Source organism: Gorilla gorilla, chromosome 3, assembly GCF_029281585.2.
Source record: "Gorilla gorilla gorilla isolate KB3781 chromosome 3, NHGRI_mGorGor1-v2.1_pri, whole genome shotgun sequence".
Taxonomy (NCBI): Eukaryota; Metazoa; Chordata; class Mammalia; order Primates; family Hominidae; genus Gorilla; species Gorilla gorilla.
This window is the reverse complement of record NC_073227.2, coordinates 57,996,690-58,018,461: the sequence shown is the minus strand read 5'-3', so window position 1 is coordinate 58,018,461 and position 21,772 is coordinate 57,996,690. Positions and strand designations below refer to the sequence as shown.

The 21,772-nt window shown below is 36.3% G+C and overlaps 1 protein-coding gene and 1 pseudogene across 1 annotated transcript in view; both read left to right on the top strand.

Annotated features, from left to right (window-relative positions):
• The window catches only part of LOC101138063 (UDP-glucuronosyltransferase 2A3-like), a 476,474-nt pseudogene that overhangs the window by 118,479 nt on the left and 336,223 nt on the right, over positions 1–21,772 (top strand).
• Positions 1–21,772, top strand: part of TMPRSS11E (transmembrane serine protease 11E) — a 49,785-nt gene that overhangs the window by 1,532 nt on the left and 26,481 nt on the right. Inside the window, exons 2-4 of the mRNA XM_019025456.4 lie at positions 12,842–12,966; positions 17,662–17,783; positions 19,911–19,978. Of these exons, the coding sequence (XP_018881001.2) occupies positions 12,842–12,966; positions 17,662–17,783; positions 19,911–19,978 (315 nt within the window). The remainder of the gene's footprint in view (positions 1–12,841; positions 12,967–17,661; positions 17,784–19,910; positions 19,979–21,772) is intronic.

The window sequence follows — 21,772 nt, the reverse complement described above, 5'->3', positions numbered from 1 at the left end:
TATAAGTAGACAATTTCTTCTTAAGGTCATTGGTTTTAACTTAGAAAGTATACAAGAAACAGGTGGGGAATTTTATTAAATAGCATGCTCCTTCCTTTTCAGTCAGATTTCGGATAGCCTTCTCCCTGACTCTACCTGAATAAGAATCAGGTTTTTTTGGTTTTTTTTAGAATTTAAGGGTAGGAAAAAATTTAAACTGGGTAAACATTATTCTTCTTGTACTGCCATTTTCTCCAAACTCTTATTTTGGACTATTCTTTGAGCATGAAGAGATCAACACATGAATTTTATAAACACACAACAGAAAGTTAAAGAAAACTCTATCAGGCATAAAATTATAGAGAACAGATTTGGGAAGAGAAGAATGTGTCCATTAAATATACTTATTGGTCATAGGGGTGTATACTAACTGTATTTATCAGCAACCACTGAGAAGAAGTGAAAATAAGCAGACTGAATTTATAGGCATCGACATCCACACATATTGAGATGGCTGAAGGTGAAATGAGTAATATTCAAGTGAGACAAAATGGACAACTTTAATTTTTACTTAATAGGGTAAGCACTGTCTCTAAAAGTGTGGTCTGTAGACCCCTGCATTACAGTGCTTATTAAAAATAGGAATCTCCAGCTCTCATCCCAGAAATTCTAATGAATCTCTGGTTGAGACATGGAAATCATATTTAAAACATTTACACAATGTAATTCTTATTTACCCTAAAGTTTGACAAGCACTAATGGTGTAAAGACATAGAAAAAGAAAAAGAAACGTGTAAGCCTGAAAGAAATTAAACCATAAATGAAATAGGCCAGTTGTTAAAAGTAGTTCTGTTTTATTTAAATTGGTGTAATTACATCTTAATGGGAGGTGCTCTTTCCCAGTCACCTTTCCCTTCAAGGGAGAAGAGTACTCATTTATGCAACATGGTGATGATTAAGAAAGAGAGGATAATTTCAGAAAGGAGGGGAAACTGAGGGGGGAGAACATAGACAATTCTTGCTTAGTTTGTGTCTGATAAGGAGGATGACTTTATTTGGATCATAAAAATCTATTTGTTTACAGGAAAAACCTTGGTATAAAATTAATGTAGCAGTGTTACCCTGTGACATTAGTCAGTATGGATACTGAAGAGACACTCCTTTTAGGCTTAGGCCCAGAGTTGCTATATGGTTGTGTTATAAGTATTTAACATGTGCTCACACTTCTCCTTCAACTAGAATCAGCCCTGATCCATATAACAACTTTTAGTGAGTTCTCATTGCATACTAAGTCCTGTGTGGAAGAAAACTATCTGTTGAGCACCTAGTATATATTGTGTATTTTATAAAATGCAATTTCATTAAATTTTGGTAATGTTTTGATAAGTGGTTATTGCTTTCATTCCTTTTAAAAGATGAAGCACCTGTGGCTCAGATTGTCTAGGCGGTTAGTAAGTGTCGAATCTAGAATCTAATTCTGATCTTTCTGATTTTAAAATATACTTTTTTCCCTGTAACATATTGTCTACCATGTGTAGGAAGCTATAAGTAGAATCTTTGAGAAGTTTACAGGGAAAATAGATGGCAACAGAGAAATAGAAAATAAACGCACACATATCCACACATGAAGAAAATGTTGGTGCATAGATTTAAAAAACCAGAAGATGTAAAGACTAATATGAAATCATGCACATTTATGCTGAGGAAAGAAGTGTGGAGGTGTAATTTTACTTTCATTTATAAGTTTTAAAAACATTTTAAAAAATGCACTGCCTGCCCTTATACAACCGACTTTGTATTTAAACTAAATAAACAGTGATCTATCTTTTCTGCACTGTTTCAAAGGTGATCAGAGTATAGCACTTTAACTACATCATCTCTGTTTTCTAAAAAGGATTACATTTGCTATATTGTGAAAATCATGTTTATCTTAGAGCAATATTTCATGGAACTAATTCACTGGTCTGCAGTAGCTGTCTGCAAATGAATCTTTGTTGTTCTGTCATTGCTGTCTGCTTTCCTCCAAAAATATGTCATTGCTTCAACTTAAAGAGAAAATAAATAGAAACAATCCAGAGAAACATGAAAAATAGCAGTGTCGTGTGTTTCCGTATTAGCACTGAGATTTATAAGCATGCCTGATGGTTTTAGTGCTTGTGAAAGAGGTAGATTGAACAGTCGTGAAGCAGGTCTTCTGGAAGGGTAGGAGGTAAAATGGGTTCTCTGGCTTGTTTTATGGCTCTATCAGGGTTAGAGTTTAGAGAAACTGCACAGAGAAGTTCTTCAAGTGCGCTCCTTTGGATCTGCTCTCATTGAAGATAATAGCTAAGAACTGTGAAGAATACTTACACATTTTCAGGTTTTAATAGGTTTAAAATGACTGGATTAGAGAGAAGGAAGGTTTTAAGAGGTTGAGAAAGAAAAATGGGCTGCAGAAACACTGAGTCATGCCAGAACCTGTAAGCCCAACCTTCTTCTCCCATGTACACACATGGCCTGTGTGGTAGGGCAATTTTTAGAAATGTAATTCTAAGATGATAGAACTAATCTTAGGGGGATCCAAAGTACTATACAGGCATATTTAAATTCTGTTTTGCAACCTTTTATCTGAAGATGTCAGATGATATCTCTGTTCTGAAACTGCAAAAGCAGACACAGAGGGATTTAGCACTTTGTTTAAAGTTGAACTGTGAGTCAGTGCAGGACAAAATAATAATTGCTATCTTTAGTTTCACATGTACTATCTGCCAACTACTGTCTTAAAACATCATATGCATTTAAACTTTATATCAACCTATGGTTATATTATCATACTCATTTTACAGATGAGAAAAATGAGGTTCAGACAGGTAATTTTTTTTTGCCCAGGGGTAATAATAAAAGGCAGAACTGATGGTTAACCAGGGTCTATCTGACTTCAAAGCCTATGCTCTTAATCACAATGCTATACCACCCTCACAATGTCTCCTTTGTCTGCCTAAGTGGTTCTTTTACTACTTTGATTTAACTGACTTACTGTCTTAAAAGGTGAAAAATTTACATTTTCAAGAAACATTGTTATGGATGATCTTTAAAGTAGACCTCTAAGGCCAGCGGATAGGAAGCATTGCTGTATGCATTCTCTAAAGGAAGGGAACAAAATGCTCAAAGATGAGATAATTTGCATGTGGCCACAGGAATGGGTGAGTCAGTCAAGACAGAGATATAGTCTGTCCTCCCACTTCACCTGTATACTGATGTCAATACAGTCAAACAGAAGAGTTAAATTAACACCGGTGACTACATGACCCAAGACATCTTATTGTTATTTTTATTACTATTACCATTTAAGCTTGTATGAAAATATATGGCCCATTTAAAATTAGTTACTTCACATTAAATTTTGTCAGGTCACAGTAAAATTTAGGGAGGGTACATATCGTAAAAATAAAAATATTATTTGACGTAAATATGCTACATATGTAATTTCAACATATGTTTTCTCATTTGGTACTTTACAACCCTGAGAATCAGACAATTTTAATATTACCATGACTTTACAGCTAGGGAAACCAAAAATTAGGAAGACTGAGACTTCCAAATCTCTGCTAAGTGACTGGTAGAGCTGGAATCTGAGCACACCTGTTCTCACATCAGCCCTGTGCTTTCTAGTCCTGGCTTCTGCCAGGTCGTGATTCTGGGATCAGAAGTTCTTCTTTGGTGAAGCACAGATAACTTACCTTGGCTTTCAAAAAACTACTTTATCTTAGTGTTTCAACTTTCCTAATTCAGAAAATACCAAAGATAATAAATGAACACTTTAAAAATATTTCAAACCAATCTTTTAATTATATAGTACATTCAAGTCATTATTAGGCATTTGGGGATACATTATTTGATTCAACAATAAAGCTATATTTGGCCTTTTAAAAACAGGGTACTGAATTCTTGTACTAAACGGTAGGACAACTGGCAGCTGCCTGACTCAAATCTCTGAATTGGATGGGTCCGAAGATGAACGCTTTGTAAAGTTTTCTTTACTAGTTGAATCCCTTTTTGCACTGGAAGCTTAATGCAGACCCTTGATGTTTGGAGCAGAATTGCTGTGGGTGGAGTGGGATAGAGGCTAGAAGCTTCCTCTGCCTTCCTGTCTTTTATTCCCTTAGGCATATGTGAGGCATCTGAGTGGATTTTTCAACCCACCTTAAAGCTAATTTTTCATTATGAAAGAGGAAATAATGACAATGGCCAACTTGAGTGGTGTATTTACTGTGTGCCTGGCATGGTGCCATCTGCCTTGTGTTACTTTATTTAATCTTCAGAAGAATCTTCTGAGTTAGGTCCTATCATTATCTCCATTTGTGAGTGGGGAAATGTAGATTTAGAGAGGGTGAGTAACTTTCCTAGAGCCACCTAACTAGTAACAGGCAGTTAGGACTAATCCCAAGCTGTTTGATGCCTAAGCCCAAGTCTTTATCCACTAAACAAGAAAGTGGAAGTCATTTGCTTAAAGTCATAGAGCTTGTTACAAAGAGGCTCTTGACTAGAACCTTGGTCTTCTGATATATTAATATTATAATTATTAATTGTATCTCAAAATTATGCTGCTAGAGAAAATTAAGTTAAAATAGTTTACCATCTTTCACATATACAGAATTTGCAAGAGAATTAGTAAATACATGTCTTCATGTCCTCTTTTCCCAAAGATCATTATGTGAAAGTGGCAATTTCCCTTGATTGCAACAATCTGTTTTGCATATTATAATAGTATCAGATTTAGCTATGAGTGACAGGAAACCCAGAGTAACAGGGGATTACATAAAATGGAATTTTATTCCATTTAATGTGAAACAATTCTGGAGATAGGCAGGTAAGAGCTAATAGGGAGGTTCACAAAATAATTAGGAATCTAGTCTCCTACTAGTGTGCTGTCCTACCAGCTTGATTATGTGTCTTCCAAATCCTGGTCTACTGTGGCAATCCATGCTTCAACTAGCACATATGTATTCTAACTATGAAATGCACATTAGGATTCCAGCCGACAAAATAGAGACTCCATTGGAAAGAAAGTATTCATATGCTGACTCTTATGGACAAGGGGCACTATTTGATTTTTCTGGTGGCTGTGTGCCTAACCAAAGATCAAGGTTTCTGTTATTAGAAAAAAAAGAATAAATATTTGGGATAGGCGTCTAGGAGTTTCTAGTATAGCTGTATTAAGTTTGAATGGTAAGAGGTATAGCCCATTGTGATGAACATAGGCTGGTGGATATACAGTTTTGAAGTGTAGGCAAGTGAGCTGAGCTGCAGTTATAGATTTGGTAGTCATCAGTATATAGATATGAATTAAATGCATGGACATTGGTAACTAAAAGTATTTGTTCTTTTGGGTAAAATAATGCATTTCTTATAATTTTTATGGTATTAATTTGCACAGAAATCCTACTTTATTCTAATATGAACCTGAGCTTATTTCACTATGTTATTATTAAATGCCAGTATATTAGAACGTAATTGTCAAGGTGAGTATACAATAAAAAATTTCATAAATTTTATGTACCATCCAAAAATTAAAACTGAATTCTTACATATATTTCAGGTCGATAACTGGGGCAGAAAATTCTTTAATCAAGAAAACTCACTTTTCATTTTGGAAGAATTATTTAAACATCAAGAGGGTCTATACATTTTTCAATTTCTCCTCATTGCTGAATTAATTCAGATAGAATTTTATTACATGTAGAAATTTCTAGACTGTCTAAAGAATTCTTGGTGTATGGTTTAGAGTGCTTTCTAAGGAAACAGCAAGCCAGAGGACACAACAGGGTGTCAGCATGTGGCCCAACTGTCACATTCAGGCACATTTTAATCAGGGTCTAGAGATTTTAAAAAGTTGGTGTATAGTAGTTATACGTATTTTGGGGGTATCTGTGATATTTTGATGCTTGTATGCAATGTGTAATGATCAAATCAAGGTAACTGGGATGTCTATGACCATCTTGTGTTGGAAATATTACAGTTCTCTTCTAGCTATTTTGAAATGCACAACAAGATATTGTTAACTAAAATTTCCCTACTGTACTGAATGGTAGAACTTATTCCTTCTATCTATACATTTGTACCCCTTAACCAACTTCTCAATACAAGTAGTAAAGTATGATTTTCAAAGTCTGGCTTTCTCAGGTATGGTATTTAGATTGTTTCAAATAACTTGTAGTCTCTTAGTTTGACTGCAAATTATTTCAAATTATCTGACATTGTAGTCAACAGAAAAATGAGGCATTTGAAAAATTGCCTGAAGTCTGATTGTTTAACAAATGCTGAATTTTAATTAGGATATGTAACATTTTTGTGTTATGTGAGGCATGGAACATTAGCTTGGATGAAAATTGAAGACCATTTAGATCAATTTAAATTTCCGCTGATTTTTTAACATGTGAAGAAAAGGAGAGCTCTCAATATCATACAAGTTGGGGCTCAGCGGATGCTGGAACTCGTATGATGTGGAGTATGCTCTCAGATTTCTCATCTGTTTGAACTAACACTAAGACATAGGTTACTGGTTTTCCAGTTTAGATCTACTTCCATTCTATCATGCAAACTTTCTTGGAGTCATCTAGACAATGTCAAGAGGAAGATTTGGTAGGAAGACAGCCAAAATTTTTAAAAGTTTCTGAAAGTCTCAAGCTATATATTAGCAGCCACAAGAGTGTCTCTAGCTCAGGTTTCTCAATCATTTTTCTTCTGATACACTTGCAGTGATATCAGCACACTGCTTGTTAATTCTTATTTTTCTTTCACACTTTGAAGTGTGTAAAATTCTCTATGACTGGCTGCAATGGCATCCCTCGTTAACTTTGCTGTGGGATATTGTTGTGTATAAAGTTGCTCAGGTAATGCCAGTTTATTATCTTGAACTAAAAACAGTTTGAGGAAAAGAAAGCAAATATATTAGTAGAATTCAAACTTCATTAGCTTAGTTTAAGTCTATAAACCCATAACTAATTACTTAATAATATCTTTAATTTTTTTGCAACCCACCTATCTGTATGTAGTTGCAAATTTCTAGAGATCAGGCCAAGTGTCAACTTAAATATCAGTTTGTAGTCACCTGTGCTGTACCATATGTAGTTGGGAACTTAATAAAACCTTGATGATAATCACGGTGGAGGTCAGAGACATTCCTTACTGTTGAGTTGCCACTAATATTTATGTAGTACACCTATCTAACAAAGTCTATTGATATCATATGCAATCTTCACAACCTCCTTTTAAAGGTAAGGGAAAGATACTGTCACGTAAGTTTTATGGTTGGCTAAATAGAAATAGTTAAACTCTGGGTTTTGTAACTTCTCTATGAGAACTAGCCGTAATTATTAGGGTAGGGAATGCAAACATTGTAATTCAGCCCAAGGGCCTGGCTGATGCTATCAGATACTTATAGATGTGTTTTATCTTCCAGTGGATAGGACAGAAATATGTTATTTATAATTTTATGTGGACTAATTTGCTTGTATTTCTTCTTTTTTTAAAAAAACAACAATGAAAATATATAATCCATGCACATATATATAATATTCTGTTTTATTTCTACTGTGGATATTTTTAAAATCTTGTTCTAGAAAGTGTGAGAAGGATTAATGATGTCACCAATGCTTGCTGGTTTGGGCTTTTCACAAAGTAAAACACATCTCAAATACTTTTGTTGATAGGATAAGCAGGCACAATCCTATGAGCTAAGCTACTGTCAAATACGTAACATATGCCAAAACAAATATATAGACCAATGGAACAGAACAGAGGCCTCAGAAATAATGCCACACATCTGCAACCATCTGATCTTTGAAAAACCTGACAAAAACAAGCAATGAGGAAAGGATTCCCTATTTAATCAATGGTGTTGAGAAAATTGGCTAGTCATATGCAGAAAACTGAAAGTGGACCTCTTCCTTACACCTTACACAAAAATTAACTCAAGATGGATTAAACTTAAATGTAAGACCTAAAACCATAAAAACTCTAGAAGAAAACCTAGGCAATACCATTCAGGACATAGGCATGGGCAAAGACTTCATGACTAAAACACCAAAAGCAATGGCAACAAAAGCCAAAATTGACAAATGGGATCTAATTAAACTAAAGAGCCTCTGCACAACAAAAGAAACTATCATCAGAGTGAACAGGCAACCTAGAGAATGGGAGAAAATTTTTGCAATCTATTCATCTGACAAAGGGCTAATATGCAGAATCTACAAAGAACTTAAATTTACAAGAAGAAAACAACCCCATAAAAAAGTAGGCAAAGGATATGAGCAGACACTTCTCAAAAGAAGACATTTATGCAGCCAACAAACATATGAAAAAAAGCTCATCATCACTGGTCATCAGAGAAATGCAAACCAAAACCACAATGAGTACCATCTCATGCCAGTTAGAATGGTGATCATTAAAAAGTCAGGAAACAACAGATGCTGGAGAGGATGTGGAGAAATAGGAACACTTTTACACTGTTGGTGGGAGTGTAAATTAGTTCAACCATTGTGGAAGACAGTGTGGTGATTCCTCAAGGATCTAGAACCAGAAATACTATTTGACCCAGACATCCCATTACTGGGTTTATACCAAAAGGATTATAAATCATGCTACTATAAAGACACATGCACACATATGTTTATTGCGGCACTGTTCACAGTAGCAAAGACTTGGAACCAACCCAAATGCCCATCAGTGATGTCTGTTATACATATCTCATTTCTTCTTCAATGATAGACTGGATAAAGAAAACGTGGCACATATACACCATGGAATACTATGCAGCCATAAAAGAGGATGAGTTCATGTTCTTTGCAGGGACACGGATGAAGCTGGAAACCATCATTCTCAGCAAACTAACACAGGAACAGAAAACCAAATACTGCATGTTTTCACTCATAAGTGGGAGTTAAACAATGAGAATACATGGACACAGGGAGCAGAACATCATACACTGGGGCCTGTCAGTGGGTGGGGGACTAGGGGAGGGACGGCATTAGGAGAAATACCTAATGTAGATGACTGGTTGATGGGTGCAGCAAACCACCATGGCACGTGTATACCTATGTAACACACCTGCACATTCTGCCCATGTACCCCAAAACTTAAAGTATAATTTTTCTTTTTTTAAAAGACCATCTATTGATTGGTGGTATTGCTGTGAAGAGGCTTCTTCTGGTAAATTTTTCTTTGAAACACTGAGCCTTGACTTGTCATTTTCCAGTGCTTGCCATTAGCTTTATTTGCACTAGTACCTTTTTCCCCTTGTCTTTTTGCTGTTGCTGCTGCTTTTCTTTTTTAGCACTATTCTAAAAATTACACATTAATAAGCGATAATAATAATGCAGCTCTAAGCATATTGCTTGTTTTCTGGCAATTTGGGGATAAAAAAACATAAGCATACTTTGTTATATTCACTTGACTTGTCACTAATTATACGTCTCCAGATTGAAAAGAAAATCATATAAAGAAAGAAATTTGATATCACTAAAGCTGTTAGAATTCAATCAGTCTATCTGAAGGTGATTTTACATGAGTAGGTGCACATAAGTTTTGATAGATGAAAATAATGACTGGACAAGTGTTTATGTATGTTCAGGAGGAGGTTAATTATACAAACATCTGTTGATATGTAAAATAAATTTATTCCTTCACTTTACTACTTTCTTTGAGCATACTTTTTTCACATCTAATTTGGAGGAATTCAGTATTGAATCACTTACTGAGAAAATAAAAAAGTAACTAAGAAATAGGATCAATTATATCTCAAAAAAGCTAAAAAAATAGGGTGAATCAGTTTGAAAAACAATGCTATACAGACTGGGAAAAGAACAAATAATGTTTCAAGTGACAAACATCTTAGTAATGTGGTCATTACCACTATTACTAATAATTAAAATAATGATGATGATAATTATCATCCTCGTTATTTGTACAATGATTTTTCCACTTGGGAGCTCAAAGTACCAAACCGCCTTATCATTTTTATCTCTACCTAGCTCATTAGGTTAGGAGGGGTCTGGACTTATTATCCTTGTTTTTCATATGGAGAAATTAAGACAGATAATTGAATCTGTGCATACAAGACTATATAATAAATGAGTTGGTGGCAGGGCTCAGAAATATAATCTCTTAATTGTTTATTCAAAGTATTTTTGACTGGATTCTCTTTTTCCTTTGTCCCATGTTATCCCTTTTGTCTTCTTCTAGCCACCCAGGAGAGCATGTCACTAAAATAGTTGTGAGTAATGTGGGAAGGTGGGGGTCAGAAGAAGAATCACAGTGGTACCTTGGACACTGCAGTGATGTAAATTCCATGAAAATACATATATAATGTTCCTTAGTTTTTTCTTTCATATTTTAAGAATGTCCTATGTCTCTCACTCTCTTTTTTTTAATTCAAATGCCATAATGTTGTTCTTAAAAAATCCACCATAAAACAAACAAAACCATAAATTAAAATTAAAATTTCTCACTTATTTGTTATTCGGCTTCTTACTAATAAATATTGGTTGTGTCTTCTATATATTTTGTTATGCACACACATATATAGTTTCATTATTTATGAAAACCGAAACATGAAATGCATATTATTCTATAACTTTTTAAAATTGAAACTTATCATTAACCTTTTTAATGTTAATACATGAAACCTACTTCATCAATAGAATGGCTGCATTGCTTACATTTTTGTCTCGATTAAAACTTACTGTAGAACAAATAGAATGTGTCTAATATTTCACAATTCTATATAACAATCATATACTTTTGATAATTTCATGTTTTCTACAAGCACACATTCATTTTCTTCATCTGACATGTTTTGATATTAGTTGAGAAACCCTTCTCTCCCCTTATTCCCCCCAAAGTTTTGCTTACGTCTGTTATACCCATCTCCTTTCTTCTGTAACAGATTAATAGCAAGCATTCAGGGATGAAGGAAGAAGAGTCAGTTTTGGGGGTTTCTTAGGCACAGTTGCACATAAAACATAATCTCATTGTGGAGAAGACTTTTTATATTGCAGTAATTGCCATTCTAGGAACAGGTGTTTGGAATTCTACTCAAGGGAAACTGGAGATGGGAAAGGTTGAGGAGAGTAAGATAAAAGCTTCCCTGGTTACGGCCCCGTGGAAAAATTACAGGAACAAGGCAGGAGAACAAGCAGAGCCCCTGGAGCCTTCCACTACATCTCAGTCCCTTTCCCAGGGACAGGATTATATAGCGATGATAACACCATTGACTTCTATGCCAATGCTCTTTATTTTGTGTCCAGCCAGAGCCAGGATGTAATGATGGTGTGACAGCGGCCAACATGATAATATCATCACTTCCTGATCCTGTATCATCAGGAAACGAGTGTTCTTGTTTTCTGTAAACAAAAAGCATTTATTGTGAAATGCTTTGCTGTTTACACATTCATGATCTAATTTTAGGTCCCAAAGTGCTTTAGACGGAATGGTTATCCCGCCCCTTACTGATATATGGGGAAATTGAGCTCAGAGTTTAAATGATTTGTCCGTCGTAGATCTGTTAATGAAAGGGCTGCGCTTAGAATTCTCCTTATTCTGATTCAACACCCAGTACTCCTCCAGGAGAATACCATGTTTTCCTCAAGTCCTCATGTAGCAGACAGCACTCTAGAAAAAAGAAAAAAGCATAGCACACACTGGTGTAAATACCTCGAGAAATCTAAAATAAGAGTATCATATTCAAACTCCTTAGTCATCTCTGACTTATTATTTCACATTTCTGGCTTTAGAGTTTGCTTACCAAATATTATAACCCAATGGGACAGCAACTTTACCAATCAAACAAAAATCATGTGGATCAATGTTTTTCAGTAACATGTATTTTTGAAGGCAGAACAAATAGAAGTTGAGGGAATCTCATGCAAAAATAATTTCCTGTAGCTTTTTTTTTTTTTTTTAAGACGGAGTCTCGCTCTGTCGCCCAGGCTGGAGTGCAGTGGCCCGATCTTAGCTCACTGCAAGCTCCGCCTCCCAGGTTCACGCCATTCTCCTGCCTCAGCCTCCAGAGTAGCTGGGACTACAGGCGCCTGCCACCACGCCCAGCTAATTTTTTTGTGTTTTTAGTAGAGACGGGGTTTCACCATGTTAGCCAGGATGGTCTTGATCTCCTGACCTCATGATCCGCCCGCCTCGGCCTCCCAAAGTGCTGGGATTACAGGCGTGAGCCACCGTGCCCGGCCTTCTGTAGCATCATTAAAGCTTAAAGGTAAATATTAGCTCAAAACCTCAGGTTCTTTAGGAAGGGGCCTCTGGTTGTTTCTTCTATGTATCCTCAAAGTTTGGTTTGGAAATAGATCAGAAAATTAGAAGAATAGAATTAGCAACTCTATCTGAAACCTGGTATGCTTCAAGCTGTAACACATTTCAAAGGCTATTTAAGATTCTAGAGTGCTAGAGAAAAGGCTTAACATATTTTTGTAGCTCCTGCAGTGTCTAACTCTATATCAAGTACATGGCTGGCTCAACAAGTGATAGCTAACATTTAATATTGCACTTTCTACATGTCAGGCATTGTTACAGGCACTTTATATGTAGTACTTCATTTAATCCTCACAATAATCATATGAAATAGATACTATCATTATCATCTTCCTTTTATGGATGAGGAAACCCAAGCACAGAAAAGTCAAACTACTTGCGTAGCAACAGGAGTCAGAGTCAGGACTGGCCTCAGCAGCCTGGAACCAGGGTGTGCTCTAAACCCAGACAGTACACGACCCTCCAGCTGAATGTCCTTTATTCCCCCAAAATATCTGTTTTGTCTAATGAGTGGCTGTGTTGCATGCTCTGAAATAATCTATCTATTTACTTTCTTCCTTAGGCCAGATGTGGTGAGGGCTAGGAAAAGAGTTTGTTGGGAACCCTGGGTTATCGGCCTCATCATCTTCATATCCCTGATTGTCCTGGCAGTGTGCATTGGACTCACTGTTCATTATGTGAGATATAGTAAGTATAAGCTGCCTTGGCATCATCTGATTTACCCCAAATATTTCCTCATACCTTGCTGTTTTGATTTGCCTCAGGCTTATTCATTCATCACTACGATTCATTTGCATAGCCTGTACAAAGGGATCTTTACCTGCTTTGTCTCTTATTTAGTCCTCACAAATCAAGGAGGATTCTTTTTTCTATCTTTGATGTAGTGATGCTTTCTGCTGGGAACAGCATGCTTATTTGCATCTTCCTTAATAAGCAATAAGTGAGTATTAATCAAGGGAAAACTACAGGATAGCTAGAACCAATGTCTTGAGTTGTTTGAGGTCACAAGGCAAGCATCTTGATTTAAAATAATTCTGACCGGGTGCAGTGGCTCACGCCTGTAATCTCAGCACTTTGGGAGGCTGAGGCGGGTGGATCACTTGAGGTCAGGAGTTTGAGACCAGGCTGGCCAACATGGTGAAACCCCGTCTCTACTAAAAAAAAAAAAAAAAAAATAGCCAGGTGTTATGGTGTACACCTGTAGTCCCAGTTCCTGGGGAGGCTGAGGCAGGAGAATCACTTGAACCCAGGAGGCGGAGGTTTCAGTGAGCCGAGATCACACCACTGCACTCCAGCCTGGGCAAGAGAGAGAGACTCGGTCTCAAAAAGAAAAAAAAAAAAAATCCAACTCGTTGAAATCCTGACATCCCAATAAATCAATGACACAATCTGGAGTCATAAAGAAGTAGGCTCTATTCTGTACCAGTAAGTTACAAAAATAGTCATAGTGATGTATTGTTGAGTAAGTGCCTATTTCTGTCATTAAAATCTCATCTTAGGATATACTGTAGGTGATTAAAGAGGATAGGGTATGCCAAGAAAGCTAATTATAAAGACGTTCACCCTGCGGTTATCAGGTACCTCATTGCTAGATGAACTGTTAGTTGCTATGTTATTAGAAAGGTCTCCAGCGTACTTCAGAACTGTTCTTCTGGGATGTAACAACCCTTCTGAAGTTTCCTCCTACTCTGCCTAGGGTTTTAATTACTTGACTCAACCATGACCTGTTAGTTTAATATCTTCCTCTGTTACTAGATTATACTTGGATGTTCAAGGCACCGTAACCATAGAAGCTAATAACTTGATTCTAATTTAATTGGGACCTTGTTGAAGTTGCTTTCCAGTAACGAGAAAGAGTACTCTGTAACCTGGTTATCTTCCTCTACTATCCATGCAAGTGTAATCTCAATTTCCAAAGCAAGGTGGATCATTTCTGGATAGTTTAAAAAAATATTTAAAACAAAGATTTTTTGGGTAGAATTTGCATACAGGCAGGTCTTTAAATTTGGAGTATCTGCATATTAATAACAGATTTTTCTGTAGCACACTTTTTTTTTTTGCTTTTTGAGACGGAGTCTTGGTCTGTTCCCAGGCTGGAGTGCAGTGGCTCGATCTCGGCTCACTGCAACCCCTGCCTCCTGGGTTCAAGTGATTTTTGTGCCTCAGCCTCCTGAGTAGCTGAGATTACAGGCATGCGCCACCATACCCGGCTAATTTTTTCTATTTTTAGCAGAGACAGGGTTTCACCATGTTCGTCAGGCTGGTCTCGAACTTCTGACCTCAAAAGATCTGCCTGCCTTGGCCTCCCAAAGTGTTGGGATTACAGGCATAAGCCACTGTGCTGGGACTGAAGCATACTTTAAATAAAAATGAATTGCTGGAATAACTTTATAGTTCTACAGTTCTGCTGAGAATATTGAGTCCTACTTTGTTGTAAGCATCATTATTCGTCCCCGTGGATGCCTAGGACTGTTTTACACACTTTTTTGTGTGTCTAGAATTTATCAGAATCTTGGCACATGTTATGTGCTTTATAAATATTTATTAAATACTGAATGATAATATCAAATGAATCATGCCTACAATATTTTCTTGGGCCATACTTCGGCTTGTCTGACTTCACAAGGAATTCCTAGTAACACTAGGGGCTAATCACCTCAGTGAGAGAAAATGTCCCTTTCTACTTCTCATTTGCCTCTTCCCAAGCCAAGTTTTATAAGATTCATAAATCTTACTCATATGTATACAGTGAAAACTTGGCAAGAATTTTTTCAGTAACCTGTTCCTGAATCCTGTTGTTTGGATGATCAACTGAGTAATACTGAACACACAGCTTCTACTGCCCACACAGTACACCTGAATAAACAGTGATTGTTGTGATGTGTGTTACTGCCTTCTATTTGTGACCTGCTTTCTGTTTTGGGATGTAAACTAACCGAGTGGTTTTGGCAGACAAATATTTAGAAGCTGACATGCCAAAATAACCAAACCACACCAAACCAAAAAAATCTGTCACAGAAATAGACAGATACAGACAAAGGTAATCAGATTTGGAAAAATATCATTTTGGTTCTCATTTCATAAAGCCCAGGACAATGTAGAATTCTGTGTATGGTTCGTGTCTGGGGCCTTTGGGGGTGCATTTCTGCCCCTGTGTGATTTGGATGTCAGAAGATGAATCTGTTATAAGCAACATCACTGCAGATTATAGAATCACAAAACTGCTAGAAATTTACCAACAAACTCATGTTTATCCTTATTTTTAACTTTTCTGTTAATATCCCCAACATATTTTAGTAACTACTCATACCATGTATTTATGGCAGCTGGTAATATGTTTTAACAGTGGCATGCTAAAGTCTACAGGGTAAAGTAAAATATTGAGCACAGATAATAAATTGTTAACTTGGTTAAACCATATGAAATTGCCAATATTTGACTATTTTTGACCTGTACTAATGGCAATTTTAAATCATTCAATCTAATAAGCCAAAAAACTACATTTAAGGGTGTAGAAGGGTCTGTTAGCATTCTGTCTAGAATCTTGCTATTTAATGTGTGATTAGCTACCAGAAGCATCAACATCACTTGCTAGCTTGTTAGAAATGCAAAATCTTGAGTCTAACTTTAGACCTCATGTACCAGAATGTGCATTTTAACAGGCTCCCTAGGCAGTTCACTTTCACATTAAAATTTGAAGCAGAATTCTAGAAGAATGGATACAACTCCACAGAGAGTTATAGTTAACCATGAGGCAGATGTTAAAAAATACAAATGTAGTAGAACAGTAGTTTACAGAGATAGTTATGAGTTATTTCCCAGTATTTCAATAAATTTAAAATCTTACTTGAAGTTATGTATATTTCCAGGTACCTGCCTGAATTTCATGTCACCCTGGCCATTCAGAGAAAGGGAGGTGAGGAAGGATGGAGGAAGAGTAAAACCTCCCAAGTCCTTCACTTAGGTCTCTTGTACTCTGGTGACTCACCTTTCAGTGTCTCCTGCCTGCCATTCATCTCTTTTATTCATCACCAACCGCACCCAAGCCCTTGTCAGAGTCTGATGGCTGCTTCCCTCTCTGTCCCATCAAATTCTCTGGATGGCCAGGGTGTTTTATTTGAAATATACCAGTAGTTTTTTGCATAACTTTTATACAACAAAAGACTTGTCCTCTAGCTTTAATAAGTGGCTTTTTCTCCTACTCTAAGAAGCAGCATGTGAAATAAGTGGGTACTTTGGAAGTTAGTTAGTCTTGGCTATGTCCTCCTGGACTTGGGCAGGTTATTTACATTTCCAAGACTGTAATCTATTAAATGTGGATAACATTGCCTTTTCATGGAGTTATTGTAAATTAAATGAGATATGTGAATGTACTGGGGACACTGGTGTCCAGTGTTAGTTTCCTTTTCTTCTGCGGTTTAAGTGAAGACAGAAAGAATAGGGAGGAAGAGAAAGGAGGAGAGAGACTGTGACTGGATGAGCCACAGTCTGCTTTCCTATAGTAACTATATACAACTGTCTTGAGCACCAGTGTATTTCTAATGGTTGACACAGTGTCTCTTGCTGAAAAGTGGTTGGCATTAATATTTGTTGAATGAATACATTAATTTTCTGAGGGCTGTGTGCTTGCTTTATGCACTGGAGGTTAGAGGAAAAGTTATATGACATTAACTTTTCAGCAGGTCAAAAATGTGGGTTGCTTAAATTGAATGCAGAATGTAGAGACAGTGGCTAAGGAGCAGACAAGCCAACCCCTGTGGTTGGTGGGAAAAACATACATGCAGTGACAAGGGACCCAGGTGAAACTAAATAGTGTCCCTGGAAGGTTATGCCAGGTGGCAACTTCAGCTCCCTAAACTTCCATTTACTGAATCCCTTGCATTTTAATTCCTAACCTCATCTTCCTTTTCAGCCGAAGTAAATTTTCTCAAACTAGAGTTCATGTGGCCAGAATTGATGTATAGTTGATGGAAGGGAAAAGAAAATCTATGTTTGGAATATAAAAATGCAGTGACCCTTGGGAGGCTTCTGAATCCATCCCTGTTTGTATGCTCAGATGGCATGACTTGCTGTCTCTTGTGGCTTACTTAGGAATGAGTAACACATGAATAATCAGCCCACTGTTCCAATGAGCTACTTGTACAGTACTCCAGGAACACCAGGCATTTCTTACAGCTTTTATTCTCTAAATCACATGATGATAAATGTTGTTGTCTTTTATCCTGAGATAACTATGAGGCCTGGGGCAGGATGATGATGATGACCTGTGCTAAGAGCATTCCTTCCTGTTTCAGTCTTCCAGCAACCACCAAGCGGGGATATAATGATGCTTTACACATATCTGATAAAAATTATGATAGTGTTTTGCTTCTTTCCTTGTAGATCAAAAGAAGACCTACAATTACTATAGCACATTGTCATTTACAACTGACAAACTATATGCTGAGTTTGGCAGAGAGGCTTCTAACAATTTTACAGAAATGAGCCAGAGACTTGAATCAATGGTAAGCAATGTGTCATCCACTTCTAGTGCATTTGCTTTCACTTTTTACCATATTTTTAGCATCCTGGCTTCTAAAAGATCCATTCAACTAACGGATCCCTGTGTATTTGCAAAATGAAAAGAGGCCCTAACCCAAGGAATATAAAACAAAATGGACAATACATCACTTAGCACAGTATGACTCGCAGGGTTGAACCAAAGAAACTTTAACCATTCAGTCAGGTCCTTCTTACTCACCTTTCCTTAGCTAGTGATATACTCTTGATCAGTAGAGTCCAGAGATTCTGGAAATGTGAGTGTGGCTTAAAATATATTTGTTGTATCCTAGACTTCCTAAAAAAGAGACCCCGAGCAGAAGATTGCCAAGATTGAAACTATTTAGGCACATACCTAAATAGTCTGTTAGTTTTTAAAAATATCTAACCTTCAACCAGCTTTTGGTATATAAATCTGTAGTAAATCCACAGATATGCAACTCTACCCAGTTTTTAAAAATATTTAACCTTCAACTAGCTTTTGGTATGTAAATCCACAGATAAGCAACTCTACCCTTAACGCATCAACATTTATCTTGAGGGATCAATTAAATACTTAAGAAACTGGAAAAATTAGCAGCATGGGCCAAAAGAACAAGGGCCTAAGTGGTAACTTCTTGTCATTATCAGATTAATTAAAGAATAATTTAACTTTTCCTGGCAACCTGTGAGGTAATTCATGGTATAATGTGATGGAAAGAACACTGAACTAGGAGCTGGGAGGCACATGTAGCTCCAGTGGTATCTACTAGCTAATGATACATCACTTGGAATATTAGTTTATCATTCTGGACAAAGTTCTGTAAGTGAAAATTAAGGTATTAGATTAGATAATTTCCAAATTGTCTTCCAGTTCCAATAACCTGAATAAGAATGGAAGTGAGACCCTGGAAACCACCCAGTAGACAGAAGCCTGGGGATTTGGCCACCTTACTGAGACAGTGGTTGAATCCTGGTTACATTTGCACTTGCAAACACCAAATCAGGGAAATATTTGACCAGGCTCTTCTCTAAGGCTAAACACATATGCAAAATGAAGGAAATGAAATTGAATTAAAAAGGTCAAGAAGAGATGCCACTATTTCCCTTGTTCTTTGTGCCATTCATTCAAATAAATTTTATTTAAGTAAATAAAATCCAGACAGATTTAAATCTAAAGGAATATACATAAGGCTCTTTAATGCCTTCAAAATTAATAATAGTTTTGAAGTTACTTGACAAAAATTAACCCTTAAATAAAAATTTTCTTGTGAATACTGCCATCCTATTTAGAGGACTTGTGCTATTCAGCTTTGTCTCATAATTGCAAGAAGGGTCCTTAGGTAAAAAAAATTCGGAATTAATAAAATGTAAGAAAGAATTAAAAGGCTCATTGCTTCTGTTAATCACCAGCATGTAGTAAGTGTTTACTAAATATCCACATACTGGAAACAAGACACCTTTGAGTGTTTCCTTACATAAACTCCTAATTAAAAAATTAAGTTGCCTAGAATTCTTATTTAGAATAATAACTAACGTCTCTACAAAAATAGATTCTTTCACTTTAGTAGAGTAAAACTCATAGGTGTGTTAGGCTAAGTATCCGAGTTCACCTGGGCCTTTCTAAGAGCACTTGGAGGGCTAAACTTCGTGTACATTATGCCAGGATACCTGACAACTTTGTCACTAGGTTTGGGAAGCATTTGACATGGTCATGCACTCATTTCTATAATCCAAGTATTATGTGGCAGAACTATTTCATTTCCTTTGTCTATGGGCAGTAAAAGTCCTTACTTCAGAGTAAAATTTCTCACTCTTAATTTTGAAGAAACAGCATGTTCATTTTCTTTGGTCTCTTTCTGAGCATTAGTACAGCAGATATCACTTCTGGCCCCACTGCGGTTCCCTACTCCTATCATTCCTAAGACAGAGTTCAGTTGAAATCACTGAGAAAACCACAATAGATTCCTCAAGCTTCCTCAGTTCCACTCACTGCGAAATGTCAATGTTTTTTGCTCTGTTTTGTTTTTTAATTTTCTAAAAAGCTTTGAATTAATTTGTGGAATTTCAGAAAGTTGTTCTTGCTGATATATTTTGAATATTTTTTCAAACAGGTGAAAAATGCATTTTATAGATCTCCATTAAGGGAAGAATTTGTCAAGTCTCAGATTATCAAGTTCAGGTATGTAAATCTGAATTGCTGACTTCTGAATTTAAAGTTGAAGCTGTTAATCTGCTCAGCAATAAATATGTTTTCAAGTGTTAAAGATATAATTCAATCCAACAAACATTTGACACTTGTCCTGTGTAAGTCATGGGTTACAAAGTCCTTATTCATTCCTTAAATCCCAAAGTAAGCATTTGCAAGATGATTGCTGGGGACAGAGGTATAATTGGTGCCTATGTTATAAAATTGTTTTCTGGGAAACTCACCAAGTACAGATAGTACTAAATACAGATAGACCTAATGCACATCCTTGGTTTAATGGCAAGTAGTGCCCCATGTAAGACAATATAGTAGATCAGGTTTGTCTTTAGCTCTTCTTCCTCCTATTAATCAATCTTCTTTATCTTCTTCTATTCCATCCCTCCATTCTCAAAATACGTAGCTGAGAAGATCTCATCTGTCAACTAACCATTGATAAATGGGTTTAGTACATAATGTTAAGGAAAATATTATAAGAATTTTCAATAAGATATTGACATAATACAAATTATTTGTATTAAAAAACAGAATAAGAACTATTTCCAATATTAGTCCAGTGACAAAACTTTAAAAGTTTCCTGCCATTCTGTTACTTAGCTGATATCTCTAAGGCATTACTTTGATCACTGTCTTCTAAAAATTCTGTACTCTCTGGTGTTTGAGATAGTGCCCTTTCTTGGATCTGCAACTACTTCTATCTTTAAGTTTCACTTTCTCAAAGGGACCTCATTCACCCACATGGTCTCATATGCTATTGAAATACAAGTTTCTATCTCTAGTCTGAAGTATTTTTCTGATTTCTATAACTATATACACATCCCCATGTGGAAGTTCCACAGAAAATTCCCTAACTCAGGAAGAATCCAATCACATAAATGAGAAACCTGGAAGTCATCTAACACTCCTTCCTTTCCTGGTCCCCTCATACATTATGAATAACTAAGTTCCACTAATTCTATTTTCCCAATAACTTTCCAATTTGCTCACCTCTTTATTCCAGTAATCTTGCTACTGCTACTCATTATTCTGTCTTCTGTTACTGCAATAGTGAGAAGAGCAAGTTTATTGGAAAGATGAAGTCAATTTTGGAGATGTTGAATTTACATACTAAGGGACCATATGAACCTGAAAAATGAGGGTGACTCAGTAGAGGGAAATGGAACTGAGCAGAAGATAGAAATTTGCTTATGATCAACTCAAAAATTTGGAAGCATGGGTGTAAATTTCTCAGAAAAAGAATAATAAAAGGGAATGAAAAGGATGATGAAGAAAACTTGAAGAACAATATTTAAGGTGATGGAAGGAATATAGGAATCTTAGATATAGGGAAAGAGCAGGAAAATAGAAAAATCATGACAGAAGCACCACTGATGCAAAAGATAAGAAGTTTCAAAGAGAGTGTGGTGGGCATTGACAAATATTCCTGACTGAGTAATATAAATATCGAAAAGAATCCACTGGCTTTGTCAACTAGGATACTTGGGTTGTTACTTATTTTCATGTCTTGAAAATAGTGTTACAATTAACATGTTTATAGGTATGTCCTTGCACAAATGTATGAGTGCATTTGAATGTTTAGTTTCTAGAAGTGGAAATGCTGTGCCAGAGAAGACAGACATTCAAACTTATAATAGATAACACTGCCATCCAAAAATAAAACTCTAATTTGTATTCCCACTTCCAGTTTATGAGAGTAGTGGTTGATGCAATATATAGTGAAGAGTTAGATTCAGAAGTGACTATGAAAAGGAGTGCGTAAAGTAGCTGGCA